At 42.2% G+C, this 26,826-nt stretch overlaps 2 protein-coding genes and 1 long non-coding RNA gene across 14 annotated transcripts in view; 2 read left to right on the top strand and 1 right to left on the bottom strand.

Moving 5' to 3' along the window:
- il17rd (interleukin 17 receptor D) overlaps positions 1-9,286 on the top strand; it is a 76,578-nt gene extending 67,292 nt beyond the window's left edge. The window contains exons 8-14 of one of the 2 annotated variants that reach the window (XM_052526495.1): positions 2,092-2,157; positions 2,320-2,374; positions 2,895-3,005; positions 3,280-3,464; positions 3,866-4,040; positions 5,603-6,478; positions 7,584-9,286. In XM_052526495.1, coding sequence (XP_052382455.1) covers positions 2,092-2,157; positions 2,320-2,374; positions 2,895-3,005; positions 3,280-3,464; positions 3,866-4,040; positions 5,603-6,478; positions 7,584-7,717 — 1,602 coding nt within the window. In that variant the 3' untranslated portion in view covers positions 7,718-9,286. The remainder of the gene's footprint in view (positions 1-2,091; positions 2,158-2,319; positions 2,375-2,894; positions 3,006-3,279; positions 3,465-3,865; positions 4,041-5,602; positions 6,479-7,583) is intronic. The other variant, XM_052526496.1, reaches the window with a different exon arrangement.
- A 771-nt stretch (positions 9,287-10,057) lies between these two features.
- On the bottom strand, positions 10,058-13,558 carry LOC127932118 (uncharacterized). 11 transcript variants are annotated; one of them, XR_008144144.1, is made up of 3 exons: positions 10,809-13,558; positions 10,541-10,771; positions 10,058-10,434 (listed from the first exon to the last, which is right to left on the bottom strand). It is a non-coding gene; the product is annotated as an uncharacterized LOC127932118 (long non-coding RNA). The 11 variants fall into 11 exon arrangements; XR_008144145.1 differs by having other exon boundaries at positions 10,058-10,453; positions 10,560-10,771; XR_008144141.1 differs by having other exon boundaries at positions 10,058-10,540; positions 10,594-10,771.
- Positions 13,559-14,649: 1,091 nt separating this feature from the next.
- The window catches only part of arhgef3 (Rho guanine nucleotide exchange factor (GEF) 3), a 166,109-nt gene continuing 153,932 nt past the window's right edge, over positions 14,650-26,826 (top strand). Inside the window, exon 1 of the mRNA XM_052526491.1 lies at positions 14,650-15,033. Within this exon, the coding sequence (XP_052382451.1) occupies positions 14,999-15,033 (35 nt within the window). The 5' untranslated portion in view covers positions 14,650-14,998. The remainder of the gene's footprint in view (positions 15,034-26,826) is intronic.

Below are 26,826 nucleotides of genomic sequence, written 5' to 3'. Positions count from 1 at the left end.
CTGCTCCTAATGTGTTTCCCAGACACTGAGGAGGATGTAGTATGGATACTGCTCCTAATGTGTTTCCCAGACACTGGGGAGGATGTAGTATGGATACTGCTCCTAATGTGTTTCCCAGACACTGAGGAGGATGTAGTATGGATACTGCTCTAATGTGTTTCCCAGACACTGAGGAGGATGTAGTATGGATACTGCTCCTAATGTGTTTCCCAGACACTGGGAGGATGTAGTATGGATACTGCTCCTAATGTGTTTCCCAGACACTGAGGAGGATGTAGTATGGATACTGCTCTAATGTGTTTCCCAGACACTGAGGAGGATGTAGTATGGATACTGCTCCTAATGTGTTTCCCAGACACTGAGGAGGATGTAGTATGGATACTGCTCTAATGTGTTTCCCAGACACTGGGGAGGATGTAGTATGGATACTGCTCCTAATGTGTTTCCCAGACACTGGGGAGGATGTAGTATGGATACTGCTCTAATGTGTTTCCCAGACACTGAGGAGGATGTAGTATGGATACTGCTCCTAATGTGTTTCCCAGACACTGAGGAGGATGTAGTATGGATACTGCTCTAATGTGTTTCCCAGACACTCTGTAGTATGGATACTGCTCCTAATGTGTCAAGACACTTTCCATACACGTAGTATGGATACTCTAATGTGTTTCCCAGACACTGAGGAGGATGTAGTATGGATACTGCTCTCTAATGTGTTTCACTCAGACACTCTCTCTCTGGATGACACTAGTATGGATACTGCTCCTAATGTGTTTCCCAGACACTGAGGAGGATGTAGTATGGATACTGCTCCTAACTATGGATACTGCTCTAATGTGTTTCCCAGACACTGAGGAGGATGTAGTATGGATACTGCTCTCTAATGTCTCTCAGACACTGAGGAGGATGTAGTATGGATACTGCTCCTAATCTTTTCCAGACACTGAGGAGGCTAATGTGTTTCCCAGACACTCTCTCTGGATACTGCTCCTAATGTGTTTCCCAGACACTGAGGAGGATGTAGTATGGATACTGCTCTAATGTGGCTCACTCTCTGGATACTCTCTCTGTCTCTCTCTGTCTATGGATACTCTGCTGTCTTTCCCAGACACTGAGGCTCTCTACTGCTCTCTCTCTTTCTCTCAGACACTCTCTCTTTCTCTCTGCCTTGGGCTCTCTCCAGGCTCTCTCTCTCTCTCTCTCTCTCTCTCTCTCTCTCTCTCTCTCTTTCTGCTCTCTCTCTCTCTCTCTCTCTCTCTTTCTCTCTGTTGCTCTCTCTCTCTCTCTCTCTCTCTCTCTCTCTTTCGCGCTCTGTTGCTCTCTCTCTCTCTCTCTCTCTCTCTCTCTCTCTCTCTCTCTCTCTCTCTCTCTCTCTCTCTCTCTCTCTCTCTCTCTCTCTCTCTCTCTATTTCTCTGTCTCTCTGTCAGTGACACGAAGAACAACTCTGAGGCAGACCTGTATTCTAATAGCATTTGACATTTATTTCAAATACTTTGAGCATATGCTTTAACCTGTTGGAGTGCCAGGTCTGGTCAGAGCCACTCTGAGGTCCTGAAGACTTTCCCAGCAGCAGAACAGATTGTCATTACCCAAGGCTGGAGGAGAGCTGGAGGAGAGTAGAGGCTTTCTCTCTCATGTTGAAAGAACGTGTCGCATTGTTTTAGTTGGAGAGAGAAAGATAAAACCTATCATCTCCCCCCTTCCTCTTCCAGTCAAGTCCTCTCTCAGCCCTACAGTTGTTCTGCCTGTGAACAATGACGAAAGCAGAAAAGCCAAAGCCCCCCTAGCTAGTTCTATCAAGTCCCTTCTCTCACTGTGTTTTGAAACCGGATCTGCTTATTTCATCAACAATGGGATTATTTGGACATGAGGTGAAATAAACTATCTGTCAGTATTCTAAAGTCCTAGTCATAGATGCAGAAACCTCCTCAGCTATGTACCAAATTCAACGTGAAGATATGATCACCGCAGAAACAGCATTGATTTAGTCGGTAACATGTACTCTCATCCCTTTAGGATGAACATTTAGCTGCTGTTGAAAATGGTTGATCATTGATAATCATCCACGTCTTTAATCTCTTTTTGTACAGGAGTTAAATCTGCCCAAAACAACATGTGTTCTTCAAGATGTGATACCAGGAACCTATGCGATTGAGGTAAGGATTCTGACCTCACACTACTACAGTATTATCTCCTGGTTGTGACTATGGTATATTATGATCATTATACAATCACACTTAAGAAAGCTTATGGATATACTATTCTAAACCATAAAGAAACCCTGCAGCTCATATTTACCGACATATTTTGTCCTGCAGCTGCGAGATGACACCAACACCACCAGGAGACAGGCCCAGTACCACGTGAGCCAAGGTGAGCTACCTTGCCTCTGGACTGACACACTAGATACCATCATAGCCTCACACTTTTCTGTGGACCAATAACTTTTTACTAGACTCTCATTACATTACATAAGCACGGATGACGTGCTTCTACACCTGCATTGCTCGCTGTTTGGGGTTTTAAGCTGGGTTTATGTGACATCAGCTGATGTAAGAAGGGCTTTATAAATAAATGTGATTGATGACTGGAGGACATTATTATCACCTAGGAGTGTTCTCTTAAAGTATTCAAGTCTTGTGTACACTTTGTAGAATTAAAAACAAGCACTAAGTGGAATTGATGAGATGTATTCTAATGTATTTATTCTAATTTCTACCATAATGTCCAGCCCATTCCCCGTGGGCAGGTCTTATCAGATTCATGAGATGTATTCTAATTTGTTTATTCTAATTTCTACCATAATGTCCAGCCCATTACCCGTGGGCAGGTCCTATCAGATTCATGAGATGTATTCTAATTTGTTTATTCTAATTTCTACCATAATGTCCAGCCCACTCCCCGTGGGCAGGTCCTATCCGAGCCATGGCCATCACTGTTCCTCTGGTCATCATTTCTGCCTTTGCTACACTCTTCACCGTCATGTGCCGCAAGAAACAACAAGGTATGTTGCTTTTATCATTGTTTTCATATTGCTACACTCCATTTTACATTCAGTCTCCGTTCTGTCTGTTTACCGAGTCTAACTTTTAAAGTATTCCAGCATGTACTTCCATTATGAGACGTTTAGTAGATTAGGCCAGTGCTGCTGTGTCAATGCATTTCCTTTCACCCTTTTTATATGGAATTAACATTTTATTAATATGCCATCCATCCATCCATCCATCCATCCATCCATCCATCCATCTATCCATCTATCCATCTATCCATCCATCCAGAGAACATCTACTCCCATCTGGACGAGGACAGCTCTGAGTCATCGTCTCACACCACAGCTCTGAATGCAGACAGGCCATGGCCCCGGACCAAGGTGTTTGTCTGCTACTCCACTAAGGACTGCCCCAAACACCTCGCTGTCATACAGAGCTTTGCCTTCTTCCTCCAGGACTTCTGTGGCTGTGAGGTAGGCACTAAGCTTCAGAAATAATGCTCATTGGAGCACAAACCCCCTTATCTAGATTATAGCTCCTTAGTTTAGCTCTATTAAGGGTTAACTGAGGGATGGCTCAGGCCAGGGAATTGAATGTGAACAGACTACATGGCAGAAGCTTGAAAGTTTGGAATGTGGGTTGTGTGCCACCTGCTGGCTAGTAGGCGAATTACAACTAGTAGAAGAGGAATACCTCAGTACATACTCAAGAATAGTTTAGTATTCTGTAGTAATAATCCATAATGATGATAATAATATGAATATGCAATCGTTGCCTGACTATTGCTGTCTGTGGTTGAATTATTCCTAGAGGTGATGTTATAACACCTGTTTTAACACCTCGTACCTCTTTGATCCTCTGTATTGTGTCTTAGGTGACTCTGGACCTATGGGAGCACCTGCAGATCTGTAAGGAGGGCCAGATGTCCTGGCTGAGCCGGCAGATAGATGAGGCTCACTACATCATGACTGTCTGCTCCAAGGGCCTTAAGTACTACGTAGAGAAGAAAAACCGCAGAGGGAAATCACCAGCCAGAACTTGCCCTGGAGGTGTTTGATTGATTGATTTCATTTATTTGACAGTTGAACAAAAAATAATATACAGCTGGTTCATACATTTCATTGCAAGTTGTGGTTGTTCTTTTGTGAAAGGGCATACCTAGTCGGTTGCTCAACTGAATGCATTCAACCGAAATGTGTCTTCTGCATTTAACCCAACCCCTCTGAATCAGAGAGGTACTGGAGGATGCCTTGTGCCACGTCATCGGCGCCCAGGGAGCATTTGTTGTTGGGGGTTAACTACCTTTCTCAAAAGTGTTCACCTTGCAGGCTCAGGGATTCGCTCTTAACCGTTCTTAACTGCTCGGCTACCTGGCTCTACCTGTTTTACCTACCTTAGTTAAATGCCCTGAATGTAAATTGCTCTGGATCAGTGTTGGGGAATGTTACTTTTATGGAAAGTAACTTGTTACATTACTTTTGCATTACCAAACACAAAAAACCCTCTGAACATACCTTGTGTGTGTTGGTCATTAATTTTTATGCCCAGTAGAGGGCGCACACCACCTTTTAAATGGGCTGCATTACTTTTGCATGACCAAACACAAAAAACCTTCTGAAGATACCTTGCGCATGTTGGTCATTAATTTTTATGCCCAGTAGAGGGCGCACACCACCTTTAAATGGGCTGCATAATAGTTAACCACCAAGTAGCCTATTCTAACTCTGGGCTATACCAACTCAAGTAATAATGACAGATGCAATATATCCTTTACAATACTTAATATATAAAAATGATTTTGTTGAATTATATACACATGAGTAAATAAATATATAACCACCTGGTCCAGTAAAAAGAGAGCTCAAATACAACTGGCCACCAATCTGTTTTACACACAGATACGAACTGGCCAGAGAGATCTAAAACTATAGGATCACGTTGTGTAATTGTAGTGCCCTTTTCTTTTATATTTATCATGGTCCGCTCTCACCTTTACCACAATTTGAGTGATTCACACGCCCCCCCCCCATACACACCTATGTCAGGATTTTAAATTATTAGGAGAAATGTCCGTTCTTATCAACTGTGTATAACCTGATCATCTAACTAAGGTGTTATTATTAACAGACAGTAATTTGGTCACTCACCTGAACCCGATGATCCTGTGTTTGTATCGTCAGTCAAGTAACATCTCAACTTTTCTTCTACCGATTGAAAGTAATGTGAACACTTCCACAATAAAGGCTATTGTCTCTGCCATCTCGCTAGCTATCTACCAGCTACCATGCCAGCTACCCACCACAATGTTCACGCTGTAACGGGAAGCGTGCGACGAATGTAGCCTAGGAGGGAGGGAGTTTAATTTTTAATTTTCGTCAACAAAGAAAAAGGGAAATAATATTGTAAAAGTAACTAAGTAACTTATTTCTTAAATTGACAAACTAATGTATTAGGTTACTCATTACCAAAAAAAAAGTAATCTGAATACTCTAATGGGTTATATGTATTGCATTACCCCCAACAATGCTCCGGATAAGAACTTCTGCAAAATTACCAAAATGTAAGGATACCACAAAGTCACTGACTTATGTCCATTGGGTTTGTTTTGGAGCAGGTGGTGGAGCAGCAGCGGCAGCAGCGAGTGGAGCAGAGCTCTTCATCGTTTCCGTGGCAATGATCGCAGAGAAGCTTCGCGAGGGGTGCCAGAAAGACCAGGACCTGTCTCGTTTCATGGCCATCTACTTCGACTACTCCCACGAGAGCGATGTCCCCACCATGCTGAGCCTGGCTCCCAAGTTTAAGCTCATGGATCAGCTCCCTCAGATGTTCAGCCTCCTCCACTCTCGACAGCTCAGTTTACCGGAGCGCGAACCGCAGCCTCTCAACATCAGCAAGAGGAACTACTTCCGGAGCAAGTCGGGGCGGTCTCTATACGTAGCCATCTGTAACATGCACCAGCACATTTCTTTGGAGCCTGATTGGTTCGAGAGGCAGCTGATGCCTGCCCCCCCAGCCCCGCCTCCGAAGCAGCGTGATGCCGCCGGAACGTCTTCGTCATCATCACCTCACATGGAGAAGTTTGACTCTGGGCTGGTGCTCAATGAGGTTCTGTTTAAGTTGCCATCAGAAAGTGAGGGTACTCTGAAGAGCAATGTGCTGCTCACGTCTCTCCCACCCAACCTCAGTCTGACCCACTGCTCCCTGGACAGACCTGTGGGGCCTGGGCCGGGCTCCAGCCTCTCTCAGGGGGAGATCGGGGGGCTGTCGGGGGCCTCATCTGATCTGGGTCTGGGGTCTCTGAGGCCTGTGGTCCCTCCTCTGGCTGGGGACGGCTCGGCCAGTCCTCCAGAGATGCCCAGGGACTCTGGGATCTATGATTCGTCAGTGCCTTCCTCTGAGCTGTCCATCCCCCTCATGGAGGGCCTGTCACCTGACCAGGCTGACTCCTCCTCTCTGGCCGAAAGCGAATCATCTTCTTCCGGACTGGGTAAGAGACCAATGACAAAAAATGCCTAAAAGGATGTTGTATGACATTTTCACGTACAAATAGTCATGAAAAATATCTTCCGTATGTGGTCATGAATCATGAATCAGATTGTGAAGGAGTCGGATTTAACACTTCCTAAAAATGCCTAAAATGATGTATGACATTTTCACATTCAAATACAGCAGGACTGATAGTGAACCATTGGTCAGATTGACAATGAGTCATCTAATTTGAATCGGAGATGATTCAGTCTGATGAGTCAGTCAGACTGACATCATAACAGAGTTTCTCAAACCACTCCTGAGGGACTCCTGGTCGTTTCACAGAGTTGTTTTATACACCGTGTCCATATTCATAAGAATCAATTCCTCTCGCCCACAAATTGGGGAAAACAAACATTCTTTCCCATTGACCCCCATTGTAAAAGATCCAACTTCTTTGTCAGTTTTTTTATATATGTATTAAAGAAAAAACAAGACGTGCTGAAAAGCTGCTTTGTTGTTCAATGTACATGTAACCAGGCCAAAAATCCTGACCTGCGGTCCACAACGCTCCCAAGTAGGGAAATGGAGCCTCACTCACTCAAGTGGCTGCCATCACCATGATGAAAAGGGGCAATATGATGTTTTCATAAGTAGTGAGAACACTCGGGAGCAGGCAATGTTGAAAAGTCATCTTTTGACATGTTAGACTTTTCTTAAATATAGTTTTGTTATTGACTGAAACAAGAAGACAACAAAAAAAGTGTGTTTGAAAAAGGTTTTTGCTGTGAGCCAATGGAGTAACCTAGGTAACCACAGGTTGTTTTCCCCACAGTCGGGTGGAGACCGTGACATTCTGTCTAATACCGACTGGAAGAATTCAGGGGTGGAAATGGACAAAGGCACTAATTCCCACCCCTTTCTTTGTTCTAGCACACCTGAAATCAACATGTTCAACCAATCATCAAGCCCTTGATTAGTTGAAACAGCTGTGCTACTAATAAATTGTACTGTATTTTACATCTGGCCCATGGCCTGTTGCTAAAGTGACGTCAGTTGTGTTGAATTATGTTTGTTGTGCCTCCAGAAGTTGCTGAATATCTCTTCATCTTGTGTGTCTTCAGGTGATGAGGAGCCACCTGCTGTCAGCTCTCTGCGCTGTGCCATGGCAACCATCTGTAAAGCTGAGCTCCACCAACACCATCTAAAGCAGTCTGAAGGACTGGGGCTCCCTCCTGTTCCTGTTCCTCCCTTGTAGTGAACAGAACAACAACTTTACATTACCTGGACACGCATAACGACACTTTACTGCCTTCAAAGACACTGCCTTGATACAGACCATCATCCTGAGTTGTACTAGCTATCTAAAACATCGAATCCCAAATGAACAGTGTACGGTAACCAAGCCCATGGATGTCAATGATGTCATCTGCTTTGGAATCTCTGTGGACTTGTGGCTGATAGAACACTGAGGCATGTTGATGTCATTGTTTTAGAACACAGAGGGTTTTGTGAACATTCTAAGTTGTGTGAAGGCAAGGCGTTATTTAATCAAATGGTTGTATGTTGTTTTGCATCGCTGTCCTGTATTTGTTAGTGTTCTAAAGGTGTTTATTTTAGACTAGGCCAGATGTTCCCTTTAAAACATCCCGTACCAGGTTACTAGTTCACTAACACACCTGCTTCAACTCCTCTAATAATCATCAACCCTTGATTACTTGAATTAGGTGTGTTAGTGCTGGGCTTGAACAAAAAATCTGCGACTTCAACACCAGATGTAGTGTGTTTCTAACTGGGACAATTCCGTGAGCCTGTAGTGATGACCATGCTCTTTTAAGTGAGAGAACGTTGGTTTGTTACTTCATTTTAATTTATTGAAAATTATGAAAAAAGAAATTACTTTTTAAGGATACAAGGTGCTGAAATTGTGTGTCAAAACACTTTTACTTGTTTTTTAAAAATGTAGTTTTCACACCAATTTGTTTTACTAATAGAAAAGGTTTGACAACTCTTGTGTAAGAGATCAGATATATTGGGAGTACCTAGGGTTGTGTATGCTCACTAGGGCTGTGTATGCTCACTAGGGCTGTGTATGCTCACTAGGGCTGTGTATGCTCACTAGGGCTGTGTATGCTCACTAGGGCTGTGTATGCTCACTAGGGCTGTGTATGCTCACTAGGGCTGTGGCGGTCACGACATCTCGTCAGCCGGTGATTGTCAAGCAAATAACTGTCGGTCTCACAGTAAGTGACTGTTAATGAACATAAACACATTTAGCATCTCCTGGCTTCCACACATATCCTACAAGCCACTGATGCAGACCTTTGGTCTCACGGTGACCGTTAATGAACATAAACACATTTATCATCTCCTGGCTTCCACACACAGCCTACAAGCCACTGATGCAGACCTTTGGTCTCACGGTGACCGTCAATTAACATAAACACATTTATCATCTCCTGGCTTCCACACACAGCCTACAAGCCACTGATGCAGACCTGTGGAACATCTACATTTTAAAAAGTCTATTAAATCCATGTAATAAAGCCAACACCTTCACAATAAATCCATTATTATTTTAGACAGGTCTAAAGAAACATGATGTGAAGAAAATGTAGTGTATTTCAGAAGAACTGAATTGCATACTCTGAGTTGTCCTCATGTTAGGTCCTGATCTGGCTATGCCATGTGGCTGTTGGCTACAATAGTTAATTTAGCGGACAAAATTTGGTTAGAATTCCGTGGCATTATTTTATATTATTTTATAATATGAAGAATACAATTGAACAAAGCTGAATAAAATATAAAGGATGTTTTCTCCAAACGATTTGAGGGGTTTGCACATGTACTATTCTGTTTTGAGCGGTTAACAAACAAATAGATACTCCTATATGCTTAATTTAAAATTAATAATGTAACTTTAGTTGTTCAACAAACGTTGGGCTATATGTTTTGATTTTTAATACATTGTAAGGCTGCATGATTAGACTAATGATCATTTGAGAAAAGTTGCTTGAAAGGCATGTGCTCTGCTTTGTTTGTTTTTTTTGCGCTGGCTGTTGCCTACACACTTCATCAGTCTCTCATTCACAATTTGACAAGCGCTTGACAATGCCTCGAATTTCCCAGGGGCATCCCCTTTGTGTGGCCGGTGCACCCTAAAACAAGTTGTGCGTTTGGCGGCCAGTACCCGATGTTCCTTTCTCCCCGATGGCTACATGCTTCGAAGCACCCCTCACTCACATGGCTCAGGTCGTTCTCACAAGCTACAAGTGAAGAGCGACACTTCGGGAACACAACTCCTTATCCAATTCCGACATACATATTGAACATATTGCAAGAAGAGTCCACATTTACTTTTTGTCAGCCAACAAGATGAGTAGGCCTAATGAACAGCAAAAGCACTAGCCTATGTCAATCTACTATTCCCCAGAGTACAAAAGTTGACTTATTCTTTTCTTTGCGAGAAATGAATATTCCAAACATAGTCTGGGACAGTTGTGGGATGTGATAGATCCCAAATTATTAAAACCACTAGCATTAAAAAAGCTTTTTTACGCGATGAGACTGAAGCAACAGATCGGAACGTTTATCTTAAAATGTGATAATATATTAGGCTATTTCATCACATTATAAGCGCAGCAATGCACACATGGTAGTAGCCATTATCAAAAGTGACTTTCAAATGCTATTTGCATGTAATGCTTTTATTATAAAGGTGCATTTTTATGCTGAAAATGTTCTTCCCCGAACTTGAGACTCACGCGCTGCTTAAGTATGTATGCCAGTTAGGCTCTACCCCCCTTGTAAAGCAGATAAAGGTACTTCATTTTAAGAAAATATTTGGCCACTTTAGATGTGATACTAACCTTATCAAAACATATAGACCTATGGGCTAGGCTACATGAGGTGTGATACAAACCTTATTAAAACATATAGGCTTATGGGCTAGGCTACATGAGGTGTGATACTAACCTTATTAAAACATATAGACCTATGGGCTAGGCTACATGAGGTGTGATACTAACCTTATTAAAACATATAGGCCTATGGACTAGGCTACATGAGGTGTGATACTAACCTTATCAAAACATATAGACCTATGGACTAGGCTACATGAGGTGTGATACTAACCTTATTAAAACATATAGACCTATGGGCTAGGCTACATGAGGTGTGATACTAACATTATTAAAACATATAGGCCTATGGGCTAGGCTACATGAGGTGTGATACTAACATTATTAAAACATATAGGCCTATGGGCTAGGCTACATGAGGTGTGATACTAACATTATTAAAACATATAGGCCTATGTGATACTAACTAACTTATTAAAACATATAGACCTATGGGCTAGGCTACATGAGGTGTGATACTAACCTTATTAAAACATATAGACCTATGGGCTAGGCTACATGAGGTGTGATACTAACCTTATTAAAACATATAGACCTATGGACTAGGCTACATGAGGTGTGATACTAACCTTATCAAAACATATAGGCCTATGGACTAGGCTACATGAGGTGTGATACTAACCTTATAGGCCTATGGGCTAGGCTACATGAGGTGTGATACTAACCTTATTAAAACATATAGGCCTATGGACTAGGCTAAATGAGGTGTGATACTAACCTTATCAAAACATATAGACCTATGGACTAGGCTACATGAGGTGTGATACTAACCTTATCAAAACATATAGACCTATGGGCTAGGCTACATGAGGTGTGATACTAACCTTATTAAAACATATCGGCCTATGGACTAGGCTACATGAGGTGTGATACTAACCTTATTAAAACATATAGACCTATGGACTAGGCTACATGAGGTGTGATACTAACCTTATTAAAACATATAGACCTATGGACTAGGCTACATGAGGTGTGATACTAACCTTATTAAAACATATAGACCTATGGGCTAGGCTACATGAGGTGTGTGACTATGATTAGAACAATTCACAAAAAAAGGGATTGTTTCTTGCAATATCAGCCTATCAATATTAGTGATAAGCTAATATTGTCACCCATCAGACTATTCTTGATTTAATCTTGTCTTTACATATACTAAATAATATATCTGTGAAATGTGTTTTGATTTAGAATGGATCATTATCATGCACCTGTATGGAAACAGGGTCAACGGGACAACAATACATGTCATCTATGGACTTAAATAGTGAATGGAGGACGCTTTTCCTGTGGTTCATTTTCATGCCAGCCAGGTAGGCTATACTGTTGTAAAGAGAAGCAAAATAAATGATAATGAGAAATAAATATAGTAGGCCTAGCCTATAGAAAGCTGATGGGATCCTCCTCTGTTTTCTCGTGTAATTTCATAGCCTATAGAAATGTTGCGCAACAGTAGCTCATGGGCTCTCATGAAGTGTTTGATTACATTTTTGATACATTTGCATTGATGACAGAGTGATTAGAGAGACAATTGAGTGCTGAGTAGCAAGCAGTTAGCAATCTTGGTAGACTACTAATGACCGTCAGCAGCATCAGAGCTTGGAGAAAGCCGGTGTTGTGGTAATACGGTCACCGCCCCAGGAGTACCCACACTAGTTGATCATATATTTGACACCAGCAGTTCTGCATTTTTTTTGTCTCCATCAGAGGAGTGGACAGGGGTGTTCATTTTAGGAGCAATTTCATAAACTAAATGTCTTTATTTGAAACTTGGGAAATATACTGTTATTCAACTCTTAAAGAGAAAAATCGAATTCAGTCTTATGGGGTGGGGTCTTCAGTATACAGCGCGTTCGGAAAGTATTCAGACCCCTTGACTTTTCCCCCATTTTGTTAACGTTACAGCCGTATTCAAAAATGGATTAAATTAACAAATGTGGTCATCAATCAACACACAATACCCTGTAATGACAAAGTGAAAACAGGTTTTTAGAAATGTTTGAAAATGTACAGAAAAAAAAAAAACAGAAATACCTTATTTACATAAGTATTTAGCCCCTTTGCTAGAAGACTCTAAATTGAGCTCCGGTGCATCCTGTTTCCATTGGAGTCCACCTGTGGTATATTCAATTGCTTGGACATGATGTGGAAAGGCACACAACTGTCTATATAAGGTCCCACAGTTGACAGTGCATGTCAGAGTAAAAACAAAGTCCTGAGGTCGAAGGAATTGTCCATAGAGCTCTGAGACAGGATTGTGTCAAGGCACAGATCTGGGGAAGTATTGAAGGTCCCCAAGAACAGAGTGGCCTCCATCATTCTTAAATGGAAGCAGTTTGAAACCACCTCGAGTCTTAGAGCTGGCAGCCTGGCCAAACTGAGCAATCAGGGGAGAAGGGCCTTGGTCAGGGAGGTGACCAGGAACCCAATGGTCACTCTGACAGAGCTCCAGAGTTAATCTGTGGAGATGGGAGAATTTTCCAGAAGGACAACCTTGTCTGCAGCACTGATCGAACATCTCTGGAGAGACCTGAAAATAGCTGTGCAGCGACACTCCCCATCCAACCTGAAAGGGCTTGATAGGATCTGCAGAGGAGAATGGGAGAAACTCCCCAAATACAGGTGTGCCAAGCTTGTACTGTCATACCCAAGAAAACTCAAGGCTGTAATCGCTGGCAAATGTGCTTCAACAAAGTACTGAGTAAAGGTTCTGAATGTGATATATATATATTTTTTTTATACATTTGGACCATTTTCTAAAAACCTATTTTTGCTTTGGCATTATGGGGTATTGTGTGTAGATTTGATGAGGGGGAAAAAACAATGTAATCAATTTTTAGAATAAGGCCATAACCAAACGTGTAAACGGTCAAGGGTTTCAGTGCCAGTCATTTTTCTACAGGGCTTTGTAAATATGCAAAAGTAGTTCAATAAAATCTGTTTTATTCCAGTTTTGTATAGTTTTTACATTCTTCGTTTTTTTCTACATTATATACTGTTTTATAGTACTCTAATGTAGGACATAAACATAAATTGAAAAAAAGTGTATTTTTATTATTTACAACTTTGATTGTAGCCTCGGACAACCAGGTCAAGGAGATGGGACTTGGAATGATGGCTCCACAAAACGAAATGTTTTTTCCTGCTCAAAAACTAAACATGAAGATCACAATCTGTTACAATATCATTTACACTTTTTATTTGGAAACAGAAGTGTATTTGATATGTTCCCAGTTGAAGTGCTATTTGAAGTGGTAGACCAATTGAGTGAGCAACTGATTTCGCTGTACAATACATATAAACTTAGTTAGCAGGCGTTAAAGAAACTCCTGAAACTAGATCCCCTAACTGGCAGCACGCTGTGGTTTTATTTGGCACTTCAAGTTTTCTGAGCAATAAATATATAATGTATATTACACTGAGTGTAGAAAACATTAGGAACACCTGATATTATTCATAAAAAAATGATTCGAAAAATGTCAGCACGGTTTGAAATATGTTTTTTAGTCAAATATGTTTGGTCTTCTTGCGGTCAATTTGCAGTCTACATATTATTTCTAATTATCTTCCGGCTCCCCGAAAATCCGCGCAAGAAAAAAATCGTCCGGTGGCTGAATTTAGTTGATGATCCCTACCCTACATACCGGTATGGAAAAGATGAAAAACAACTGTCGGTGGAGGTTCTTTCTTGTGCGCTGCTCAACCAAACCAGTAAATGTGGAGGAGGAGTTCAAATCGATATCCGCTTTGTTAAAGCCGGGACTCGGCAGAGGTGACTGTAGCTCTGGGCCAAGTGCACTTGGACGTGTATTGTAAATCCAAGGTCCAGGTTAAGATACACTTATGATACAATGTATCCTATTATTGCGTGTTTCAGTAACTGTCACATATCATAATGTTTGGGATAGAAGTAAACATTTGTAAAAGCTATACATATTTCCTCCAACCTACAAATTAAGTCACATGTTAGTCTATTATAAACATTATGGCTTTCATTAGGACTGACAGTCACGCTTAAATTGAGTAGCAATATGGAAAGTGTATTAACCGTTAATTATCTTCCTTTTTAGATGGTGTAGATTAGCTTGAATATAATGTACTATTTAAAAGAGAACATTGGTGTAAAGAGCGGATTATAAATCACACCGATGACTACACTTCCTGTAGGCTATTATTTACGATTGTAATTTCCCATGGTGTGCACTGTACTGTATTATCTCACTGTAAAAAAAACACTTCGGTCACACACACAAACATGCACTGTTTATGGGCGGTGCTTGGAGCCGCTATACAACTGCACAGTGGACCAGAATCGGTGTTCCGTGAGGCACCAATGCGTGAAACAACCGTAGGCATAGAAAAAAAGAAGCGTAACACCTGATGGTTAAAAACAAAGCTAGACTATTTCAAGGGCGATACGTTATGTATGTAAATATTGGGGATTCAAAGTGAAACTTTGTCATTATTATAAGCGGAAAAAGTAGTTTATTATTTTTTAACCGGGACTGTTTGGAGTTGACAGTCTATGTATGACGAGACGATTATAGATGACTTGTTTCCCCGTTCGAAAAACGTTTTAGTTTTTTTGGGATACATTACAGTGGAAGAACTCTAATCACATGCAAACAAGCGATGGAAACAAAGACGTTTCAGGGTAAGATGTCTTTCTATTTGAACTCAAACTCAACCAATCACACTTGCCATAATTTCCATAAATATAGTCAACACCAACTACAAACATGTTGTGGTTTATTTGTTATATTTCTTGGGCTACATTGTATGGGATACGTTGTATGGGGTAGAATGTAGGCTCAATAAACTGTGAACAGGTTCTAAATCATGAACTTTATGACGGGGCAGCAGGGTAGCCGAGTGATTAGAGTGTTGGGCTAATAACCGAAAGGTTGCAAGTTCGAATCACCGAGCTGATAAGGTACAAATCTGTCGTTCTACCCCTGAACAGGCAGTTAACCCACTGTTCCTAGACTGTCATTGAAAATAAAAATGTGTTCTTAACTGACTAGTAAAATAAAGGTAAAATTAAAAACCTGAACCTGAGTGACATTGAGTAAAATTGTTATTTGCATGACATTGTAGAGTAGGTAATTCCTATGACCTATGTTTTAACTCAGTTTGTGTGGTGGTGGTGGATATGGGTAAAGATGATGAAGTTTATAATTATGCAACCTTTATCCCACCCAGCTTCATTTGCCAATGCAGAAAAGCATTGCAAGACAATTTTGTCATTCAATCTCTCACATATGGACCTGCGTGATGTCAGAATGGGCTCATAATGAGGTCACCAAGAGGTCAAGTGGCCAACTGTAGGAACCTACTTCTAATTCTACTGTAGCTGATGACTGCAGTTTCCCCAGTTGTCTGTGATTTACTGTGTGTGCCTTTCTGTCTACCAGTAGAGTCAGTCCTCAGGGTCAGACGCTGGTGGCCTCTGGTACTTGTAATGTTTTGTCACATCCTTGGCCTCCCATTCATGGTCTTTAGGAGAGCAAACATCATCAAGGTGTTGGAATGCTGCTGTCTCTTTGAGGCTGGTATTGTCGCAACTTTCAGGAATCCCTGCTACTGCCTGGCAGTTTGGATTCTTCTTCTTCTTCACAGTTTCATTTGTTCCACTTCTTCGTATTGTTTCTGTTCTATTCTCTCTCACCCATGTACAGGACTATTGTCACATGTGGACAGAAAGGAGCTTTAAAGGAACTGTTTGAGTGTTCTCATCAATCTCTGCCATTCATACACTTCAAGATGTTGTTTTTGACTGAGAAATGGGAATATTTCACTGGCTACACTCAGTTAGTATTATAAACATCTACATTTCAACATTCAGTCAAAAGCCATGATGACAGACGAGGCGGCCGGCTTCCATTTTCACATGCCGCATCTTTTTAATCAGCAGGTGTTAAGGCCTCAACTATTGAGGCCACAGTTGAGTTGTAGTAGTACCCTGGTTGTCTACACAGTGTCTCAGGCTTGTGCATACCAGGATTTGTGTGGTATGTGGGAGCTGGCAAATCAGGTTTTTGTCTGTGAACACATGGGGTGAACTGAACAGGTCAGAGTTTTGGATGTGAACACATGGGGTGAACTGAACAGGTCAGAGTTTTGGATGTGAACACATGGGGTGAACTGAACAGGTCAGAGTTTTGGATGTGAACACATGGGGTGAACTGAACAGGTCAGAGTTTTGGATGTGAACACATGGGGTGAACTGAACAGGTCAGAGTTTTGGATGTGAACACAGAAGTGGGTGAACCCAAGCATGCGTACCAATTGGCACACTATTCCCTACTGTACATAGTGCACTACTTTTGATGAGAGAGGGAGAGAGGGCAAGGGAGAGTACCAGAGGACCAGCATGCTCACCCCTAATCCCCAACCTAATCCCCTTTCAATGTGGCAGAATAAATCATCTTTTGACGTGGACTGACGGCTGCATTGCTTCTCTGAGGTTGGGGCTATCTCTACCCTCTCCCCGGGTCCTTTTTCTCTCTCTTTCTATTCATCATCTCTCTCTATCTGTCTCTCTCTTTCTCTCTCTCTGTCCCTCTCTCTCTTTCTATTCATCATCTCTCTCTCTCTCTTTCTCTCTCTGTCTCTCTCTTTCTCTCTCTGTCTGTCCCTCTCTCTTTTTCTCCCTTTCACACGTTCATGGCCAACGAGAGCCCTTCCCTGTGTTTTCTGCCTATGTTAGTAGTTTCTCACTGTCAGGCTTCCCTCAGTTCAGTCAGTCTCTACCTACTGTATATGGTTTTTATCTATATTTGTCTATTTGCCACAGTGTCGATTAGAAAGTTTCCTGTCTCTTCCTCACACACATGAGTTCACACACTCACTGAGTTCAGCATGGCCAGTGAGGTAATGGCAGATTTTGTGCAGGCCTGATTGCAGAGTGGTGGTGGGAATCACAGACAGAGGACTGGAAAGTTGTTGGGAGCTTTCATGGTTACCACTCCCATCCATTACCACTCTCATCCATTACCACTCCCATCCATTTCCCTGCCTCCGACTCTCCCCTCTCTCCCCTCCCTCCCTCCCTCCCTCCCTCCCTCCCTCCCTCCCTCCCTCCCTCCCTCCCTCCCTCCCTCCCTCCCTCCCTCCCTCCCTCCCTCCCTCCTCTACCCCCTCCCTCCCTCCTCCTCCCTCCCTCTCTACCCCCTCTACCGCTCCCTCTCTCCCTACCCTGCCTCTCTCCCTCCCCCCCTCTCCCGCTCTCTCTCAGGGCAGAGGGTAGCAGTGTGTTTAGTAGCGTGGGAACTTTATCCCTGCTAATAACGTTTAGTAATATTCCACTCTATTCTTCTCTTTACAAACAATCTCTATATATTTTTTAATTTCCCCCCCAAAAGTCTAAAAATGTTCCAGTGGACAAAGCTATTCTTCAGGGGAAAGACAGGGAGATTATTTTTGCAGTTACTGTTACACCTCTCCTTCTCTAGTTGAGGTTTAGATGGTAGTGAAAGTTCTAACAGTCAAAGAGGCAAGGTTATACTACGCCCTATAGTCTTAAATGAGGAAGAGACAGGGATGTACAATACTTTAAAGTACTACTTAAGTTGTTTTTTGGGATATCTGTACTTTGCTATTTATATTTTTGTCAACTTTTACTTTTACTCCACTACATTCCTAAGGAAAATATATACTTTTTACTCCTTACATTTTCCCTGACGCCCAAAAGTACATTTAGAATGCTTAGCAGGACAGGAAAATAGTCAAATTCACACACTTATCAAGAGAGCACTTTTTATTTATTTAACTAAGCAAGTCAGTTAAGAACAAATTCTAATTTTACAATGACGGCCTAACCTGGCTAAACCCTCCCCTAAACCCGGCCAAACCCTCCCCTAACCCGGCCAAACCCTCCCCGAACCCGGACGACGCTGGGCAAATTGTGCGCCGCCCTATGGGACTCCCAATCACGGCCTGTTGTGATACAGCCCTGGATCAAACTTGGGTCTATAGTGACGCCTCGAGCACTGAAATGCATTGCCTTAGACCAATTTGCCACTCGGGCCTCTGATCTGGTGGTCTCACTAAACATGAATGCTCCATTTGTAAATTATATCAGTGTTGGAGTGTGCCCAAGGCTCTCCGTATTTCTGATTGGCTTAATAAGGAATTTGAAATGATTTGTACTATATACTTTTACTTTTGATATTTTAACTATATTTTAAACCAGATACTTTTAGACTTTTGCTCAAGTAGTATTTTACTGGGAGAATTTCATTTTTACTTGAATCATTTTCTATTAACATATCTTTACTTTTACACAAGTATTAAAATTGGGTACTTTTTCCACCACTGGGAAGAGATTAATTCTGCCCATTAAAAGGACAGCAAGTACACAGCATGTTGTATACTATGTATTTCTTCAGTTGATAAGTGTCTTATTTACTATGTATTACTATGGTATTGATATATTATTATATGACTATGTGTTAGCTCATTCGAATTGGGGTTGTCCTTTGGGCTTGAACCATATGTGAGTCAATACTGTGTTCCCATAGGAAAATGGAGGCAGAGGGAGTACTGAGAAAACATTGTGGTGCGTCAATGATATATCATGGGCTGGCCCTCCTAGCAGTTAAAGAAGGGAGCTGTGGGCAGTGTGAATCTGTCCCTCCCTGCCCACTATGGTACATTACTACAGTACATGTGCTGTCACCATGTTGAATACAGATGTCTCCGTATCTGCCTTTGCCCTGCAGTGTCCATATCTGTGAGAACTCTCTCTCCTGCAACTAGAAAGTTATATTATTCATTTAAAGAGCAGCTGCGCCTAAAAACCAACTGCTAATCTAGAAAACAATCTATATGGCATCGATATGAGTCAGAAACATTTATCTACTGTCCAAAATGACGACAAAGTGTAAATAGGATAATTTCACTCAAAGTCAGTCTCATCCAACACTGAGTTTTGTGAGACTTGTGGTCGTGACTGCATCACAACATAAATGAATGTTGGGTTTGTTTCAATCCTCACCACATGCCGACAGTCGACAGCACACAAGTAATCGTCAATTTGTAGTGCAGCTGCACGTGACACAATCGTAACACTGTGGTAGATTGAGGTTGACATTGGATATCCATATAGGGCTAGTTAGGGACCATCTGTAATTTACACAATGTACATGGAACAATATAGTACAATTCCTATAGCTCCAAATGTCATTGACCGAACCTCAAACCAGCTACAAATTGTAGATATTCATTTACAAATATTGAAAGCATTTAATGAGAGAACTAAAAGGTGTGCAACGTAAAAGTATTGTCTCATTTACATTGTGCAATTTATTGACAGTCCCTAACTATTTTATTTTATTTATTTTATTTCAACTTTATTTAACCAGGTAGGCCAGTTGAGAACAAGTTCTCATTTACAACTGTGACCTGGCCAAGATAAAGCAAAGCAGTGCGACAAAAACAACAACACAGAGTTACACATGGGATAAACAAAAGTACAGTCAATAACACAATAGAAACATATGTATACAGTGTGTGCAAATGAAGTAAGGAGGTAAGGCAATAAATAGGCCAATAGTGGCGAAGTAATTACATTTTAGCAATTTACACTGGAGTGATATATGTGCAGATGGAGATGTGCAAGTAGAAATACTGGTGGGCAAAAGAGCAGATAAACAAAAACAAAAACAAATATGGGGATGAGGTAGGTAGTTGGCTGGATGGACTAATTACAGATGGGCTGTGTACAGCTGCAGCAATCGGTAAGCTGCTCTGACCGCTGACGCTTAAAGTTAGTGAGGGAGATATGTCTCCAACTTCAGTGATTTTTACAATTCGTTCCAGTCATTGGCAGCAGAGAACTGTAAGGAAAGGCGGAGCTATACCTAGCAAAGACTTATAGATGACCTGGAGCCAGTGGGTTTGGCGACAAATATGTAGCAAGGACCAGCCAACGAGAGCATACAGGTCGCAGTGGTGGGTGGTATATGGGGCTTAGGTGACAAAACTGATTGCACTCTGATAGACTGCATCCAATTTGCTGAGTAGAGTGTTGGAGGCTAATTTGTAAATGACATCGCCAAAGTCCAGGATCAGTAGGATAGTCCGTTTTATGAGGGTATGTTTGGCAGCATGAGTGAAGGAGGCTTTGTTGCGAAATACATTTCGCAAACAAAAATATATTTAAATACATTTTTCCAAGGTCGCACTCCAGCCGGCTGAAGCGAATTGTCAAAACAAGTTGTCTAACTCAACCCACCGTTAAACACCAACATCAAGCCCCCAAAACCAACTCACGTTTCAATACATTCGTGGCTGCTAATATTTTAGTGATGAACCAAATCTAAAACCAGGCCAAATCAGGAATTGCAGTCACTCTTTAATCTTTATATGTATTTAATAGACTAGGAACTTGAAGCTGTGTTATCTGTGCTTCCGTGTGTGTTTGCTTGTCTCCTTGGTTAACAAGCCGTACAACCTCGCTGGTAAACAGCTGTGTGTGTATTCACTCAACTGGATCACATTTTGAGACCATTATTTGAGTGTAATAGGCTCTGCCAAAGCAGTAATATAGTATGTTATATAGTACTATAGTAATATACAATATTATATAGTACTATAGTAATATAGTATATTATACCTAGTTAACATCATGTATTTACCATCCACTCACAGTGATGCTGTAAAGCTGTAAAGTCTCAGCCAGCCTACTGATAGGAAAGGGTGTGTGTGAGAAAGTTGTGCACACACAGCAGTAGTTGCTAGGTGCTAGGAGAGGAGACACCAGCTGTTATCAGAGAGTGAGAGATAAGGACTTACTGTTTCAGGTAGTGTGTGCGTACGTGCGTGTGTTCATGTGTATGTGTGTGTGCACGTATTAATTCTTACCAGCTCCGCATTGCACTCTCCTCTGGTTGTTACTCTCTGTTCTCTCATGGTATTGGTGGGCAGACCGGGCACCACCCATTGTGAACCAATCAAACTCCACCGCAGGGGATGGTTTACATGGAGGAGTCTCACCTGAGTGTCCAGTTCCTCTGCCAGACCTTTATCACTAGTTGATAAGTTGGACCTCTACAGTTGGTAGGGATGAATAAAATGAAGGTGTGGTTGATACAGGGTGATCCGATGTGGGCCTATACAGAATAGCCATTTAATAGATACAGGGTGATCCGATGTGGGCCTATACAGAATAGCCATTTAATAGATACCGGGTGATCCAATGTGGGCCTATACAGAATAGCCATTTAATAGATACAGGGTGATCCGATGTGGGCCTATACAGAATAGCCATTTAATAGATACAGGGTGATCCGATGTGGGCCTATACAGAATAGCCATTTAATAGATACCGGGTGATCCGATGTGGGCCTATACAGAATAGCCATTTAATAGATACCGGGTGAAAAAAGTACACACACACATCCCTATTCATGAGTAAAACTTGTTAAAATGCCCCACCAAAATTAGACAACTATACAGAAAGCCCTTAAATTGTTGAATTAAGTCAATCAAATGAATGATGAGAGGATAGTCAAATTAATTGACAACTGACACAGCAATTGTGGCATATCAGGAAGATCTGAATGCCATTAACCAAGAGGTTGTGAGTTTAAATCCCAGGTGAAAACTTTTTGAATAATAATTACTGTATGAATGAACATGCACAATGTAATCATGTTTGTGTGTGAGTATCCCTTGCCAATAGACAAAAAGAGCCTTGGCAACAGTAACAAGGCGTGATGTGTGTTAGCATTTTTTTGGGGGGAGGGAGAACATTTCTTTGGAACCAACACGCGAACGTCATGACAACTGATGCACAGAAACGTTTGTGTAACGTTCTCATGAAACGTGTCTAGAATATTAATATCTTATATTCTGAGAACAACCATGTCCTGTGCACGCTTGGTGGGACGTTGATGGAATATTCTCCTCACCTTCATAAAACTGGACACCGGAATGTTCTTGCAATGTACCCAATGCTCAGGAAACAGATGTGAGGGGGGTCAGCAGGCTTTCCTTTCCAGTCCCAGGTACAGTGAGAGAGGTCAGGAAACAGAGGATTGTCTCACAGTGCCCCTCCCTTTCTGTCTCTCTCTCTCTCTCTCTCTATTTTGCTCCCCACTAATCTCTACCTCTATATATGTGTATCTTTCTATTGGTAACATCCTTCATCAGGGTGGTGTTCAAATTGAACTTGCAAATGTTCTCCATAGCCTCATTTTCCCACACCATCTTTTAAAATTACAGCAGTACTCAGCAGACAGATATATATGTCTCCTTAAACAACGCTGAGACAATGGACTTTCAACTGCTAACTTCTGGCAATGGAAGCTTTTAGCAGTTTTTAAATCGGACAGAAGTGAAAAAGCCAAGTTGACAGTTGCTCCAAGATAGTTTCCTCAGGGCCTGATGGCCAGGTGATGGAGCTCCAGTTTAGAGAGCGAGAGAGAGTTAGGGAAGTCTCCCGAATTGTAGCGCCTCCAAATTCATGTCCAACACAGAGGACAGAAGAAAAACAGTTTTCTATGTTGAATCTGTTCTCTGTCTAGCAGTTGCCTGAGGTTGCACGTCTTCAAGTCTTAGGTAAGGATCATCAGACGAGCATGGTTCACCGAACCACCTCTGTTTTGGTCATGTGGTAATCTGGAAACGCAGACCCTCCTGCGTGTGTTGACCTTGTCATGTGGTAGTATTTACAGGGTGTTTACAGTGGGCTCATAGGTTGGTGTTTTTACATGACGAAACCTTGTAATTAAAAGATGACGGTTAATGTTCTCAGTAATTAGTCTACGCACAGATTCGCCATGCATCACGTTCCCATCTAATCATAGTTCTCATAGCGTACATCTCCCAAAAATGAGATGGTTCAATCATAGTAAACATATCACCTCAAATCGAAGAAGTATGTTTTCCTAGATTGGCTTTTGAAACCTGACAGTCACTTGTGCCCTTTGGGTTAGTTTAGTTTTATAGTGAACATTCAGCTCTCGACATGTGCTTTTGCTGGGCATGGGGAGTTCTTCCAAGTCAGGTCACCTGTTGAGGAAAAAACTCCTGCGCCCAGTTTTTCTAAAGTTATCTGATCGTATTTGGGGCGAACAGATAGGGCTCTCGAGTGGTGTAGCGGTCTTAAGGCACTGCATCTCCATGAAAGAGGTGTCACTACAGTCCCTGGTTTGAATCCAAGCGGAATCCCATCTGCATGTGATTGGGAATCCCATAGGGCGGTGAACAATTGGGCCAGAGTTGTCCGGGTTTGGCAGGGGTAGGCCTTCATTGTAAATAAGAACTTGTTCTTAACTGATTTGCCTAGTTTAACAAAGCATTTAAAAATGCATAGATATAGAACGGATGTCCCCATTCAAGTCAATGATACGCCGATTCTCCTTTCCATTTAATCCGATCAGACAACTTTTTAAAACTGGGCCGTGATGAACAGGGAAAACTCCAGACCCAACTAAATCACAACTGCATTACCTTTCAGTGTAGACGAGAAAATGGTTGATGTTGTGCACCTTTTGGCCACCAGATGGCGCCAGAGGTTTGTTTTGACGATAGAGGCTCAACCATTATACTGTAGGGAACATGGCTTTATCATCTGCTCTTTCTAAACAGATGGGAAACTGTCACCCTATTCTCATCTGGCTCCTGGCCATCCATTTTCAGGACTCATTGTACTTTCATCATTTAATCTAAAAGCCTTTTTAAATGTCATTATTTTACATCCTGAAGTGCTGTTTTGGCAAACGCTCAGATTTTGCCTTACATTTCCTCATCTTTAGTTACATTTACATTTAAGTCATTTAGCAGACGCTCTTATCCAGAGCGACTTACAAATTATAGTTATGGAGCTTTCCTTTATTTTGCTTTTAAAGGATGACATTTTGCACATATATATTGGGTAATATAAACCCAGGGGACTAGAGGAGTACAGTAGGGTACATGGAAGTGGACGAGGGGAGTACAGTAGGATGTATGGAAGTGGGCTAGGGGAGTACAGTAGGGTACATGGAAGTGGACTAGGGGAGTACAGTAGGGTGTATGGAAGGGGCCTATGGGAGTACAGTAGGGTGCATGTAAGGGGAATATGGGAGTACAGTAGGGTGCATGAAAGAGGACTAGGGGAGTACAGTAGGGTGCATGGAAGGGGAGTGCAGTAGGGTGCATGGAAGGGGACTTTGGGAATACAGTAGGGTGTATGGAAGGGGACTATGGGAGTACAGTATGGTGCATGGAAGGGGACTATGGGAGTACAGTACGGTGTATGGAAGGGGACTTTGGGAATACAGCAGGGTGCATGGAAAGAGAGTACATCAGGGTGTGTGGAAGGGGACTATGGGAGTACAGTAGGGTGCATGGAAGGGGAGTATGGGAATACAACAGGGTGCATGGAAAGAGAGTACATCAGGGTGCGTGGAAGGGGACTATGGGAGTACAGTAGGGTGCATGGAAGGGGAGTATGGGAATACAGCAGGGTGCATGGAAAGAGAGTACATCAGGGTGCAAGGAAGGGGAGTACAGTCGGGTGCATGGAAGCATAATTCTAGAACTGTCCTATGAGAGAATACTGAGTCACAGACAGAGCCTGTTGAGTGTGCAGTGGGCTCATTAGACCCCAGGCCATTTATGGTTATTTCCTGCTCAGTCGCTAGCTCAGCTGTATTCTAGGGGACTGAGAGGGGTCTATTGCAGTATACCAGCACATCAGGAGGACAATGACTCCAAGCTCAGATGCCTTGTATTGTTTTATGATATCTTTATTGTATTTTATTGTGGATGGATGCCAATCGGGCGGGAATTAGAGAGATGATTTTCAACCTGTTGCTTCCCTACTAAAGGAAATCTGGGCAGAGATCTTATCCTGCGAGGGCCTGTGTGGGTGCAGGCCTTTTTGTCCAGCTAGCCAAAGCAGTTACATGCACAGCTGATTCAACTAATAAAGTTATAATTGAAAACTGTGTTTAGTTGATTAACTGAATCTGGTGTGTTTCCGTGTTTCCTGTTGTCCATTCCTACCTGTTGCACATTAATGTGGCTGTAGAATTTTTATATAATGGATAAAGAAAATCCACACGTATCATCTCTCCTGCTGTATGTATTTTTTAAGTTGGCATTAATCAGTGTGGTCAGGGTCATTAATCAGTGTGGTCAGGGTCATTAATCAGTGTGGTCAGCGTCATTAATCAGTGTGTTCTGGGTCATTAATCAGTGTGGTCAGGGTCATTAATCAGTGTGTTCAGGGTCATTAATCAGTGTGGTCAGGGTCATTAATCAGTGTGGTCAGCGTCATTAATCAGTGTGTTCTGGGTCATTAATCAGTGTGGTCAGGGTCATTAATCAGTGTGGTCAGGGTCATTAATCAGTGTGGTCAGGGTCATTAATCAGTGTGGTCAGGGTCATTAATCAGTGTGTTCTGGGTCATTAATCAGTGTGTTCAGGGTCATTAATCAGTGTGTTCTGGGTCATTAATCAGTGTGGTCAGGGTCATTAATCAGTGTGGTCAGGGTCATTAATCAGTGTGGTCAGGGTCATTAATCAGTGTGTTCAGGGTCATTAATCAGTGTGTTCTGGGTCATTAATCAGTGTGGTCAGGGTCATTAATCAGTGTGGTCAGGGTCATTAATCAGTGTGGTCAGGGTCATTAATCAGTGTGTTCTGGGTCATTAATCAGTGTGGTCAGGGTCATTAATCAGTGTGGTCAGGGTCATTCATCAGTGTGGTCAGGGTCATTAATCAGTGTGTTCTGGGTCATTAATCAGTGTGGTCAGGGTCATTAATCAGTGTGTTCAGGGTCATTAATCAGTGTGTTCTGGGTCATTGATCAGTGTGGGCTGGGTCATTGATCAGTGTGTTCTGGGTCATTAATCAGTGTGTTCTGGGTCATTAATCAGTGTGGTCAGGGTCATTAATCAGTGTGTTCAGGGTCATTAATCAGTGTGGTCAGGGTCATTAATCAGTGTGGTCAGGGGCATTAATCAGTGTGGTCAGGGTCATTAATCAGTGTGGTCAGGGTCATTAATCAGTGTGGTCAGGGTCATTAATCAGTGTGTTCAGGGTCATTAATCAGTGTGGTCAGGGTCATTAATCAGTGTGGTCAGGGTCATTAATCAGTGTGTTCTGGGGCAAATTTTATTTTTATTTTTTTATTTTACCCCTTTTTTTCTCCCCATTTTCGTGGTATCCAATTGTTGTAGTAGCTACTATCTTGTCTCATCGCTACAACTCCCCTACGGGCTCGGGAGAGACAAGGGTTGAAAGTCATGCGTCCTCCGATACACAACCCAACCAGCCGTACTGCTTCTTAACACAGCGCGCATCCAACCCGGAAGCCAGCCGCACCAATGTGTCGGGGGGTACACCGTGCACCTGGCAACCTTGGTTAGCGCTCACTGCGCCCGGCCCGCCACAGGAGTCGCTGGTGCGCGATGAGACAAGGACATCCCTACTGACCAAACCCTCCCTAACC

Source organism: Oncorhynchus keta, chromosome 10 (genome assembly GCF_023373465.1).
Source record: "Oncorhynchus keta strain PuntledgeMale-10-30-2019 chromosome 10, Oket_V2, whole genome shotgun sequence".
NCBI classification, from domain to species: domain Eukaryota; kingdom Metazoa; phylum Chordata; class Actinopteri; order Salmoniformes; family Salmonidae; genus Oncorhynchus; species Oncorhynchus keta.
Note: the sequence above shows the minus strand (reverse complement) of the source record. Positions and strands in the feature narration are given on the sequence as shown.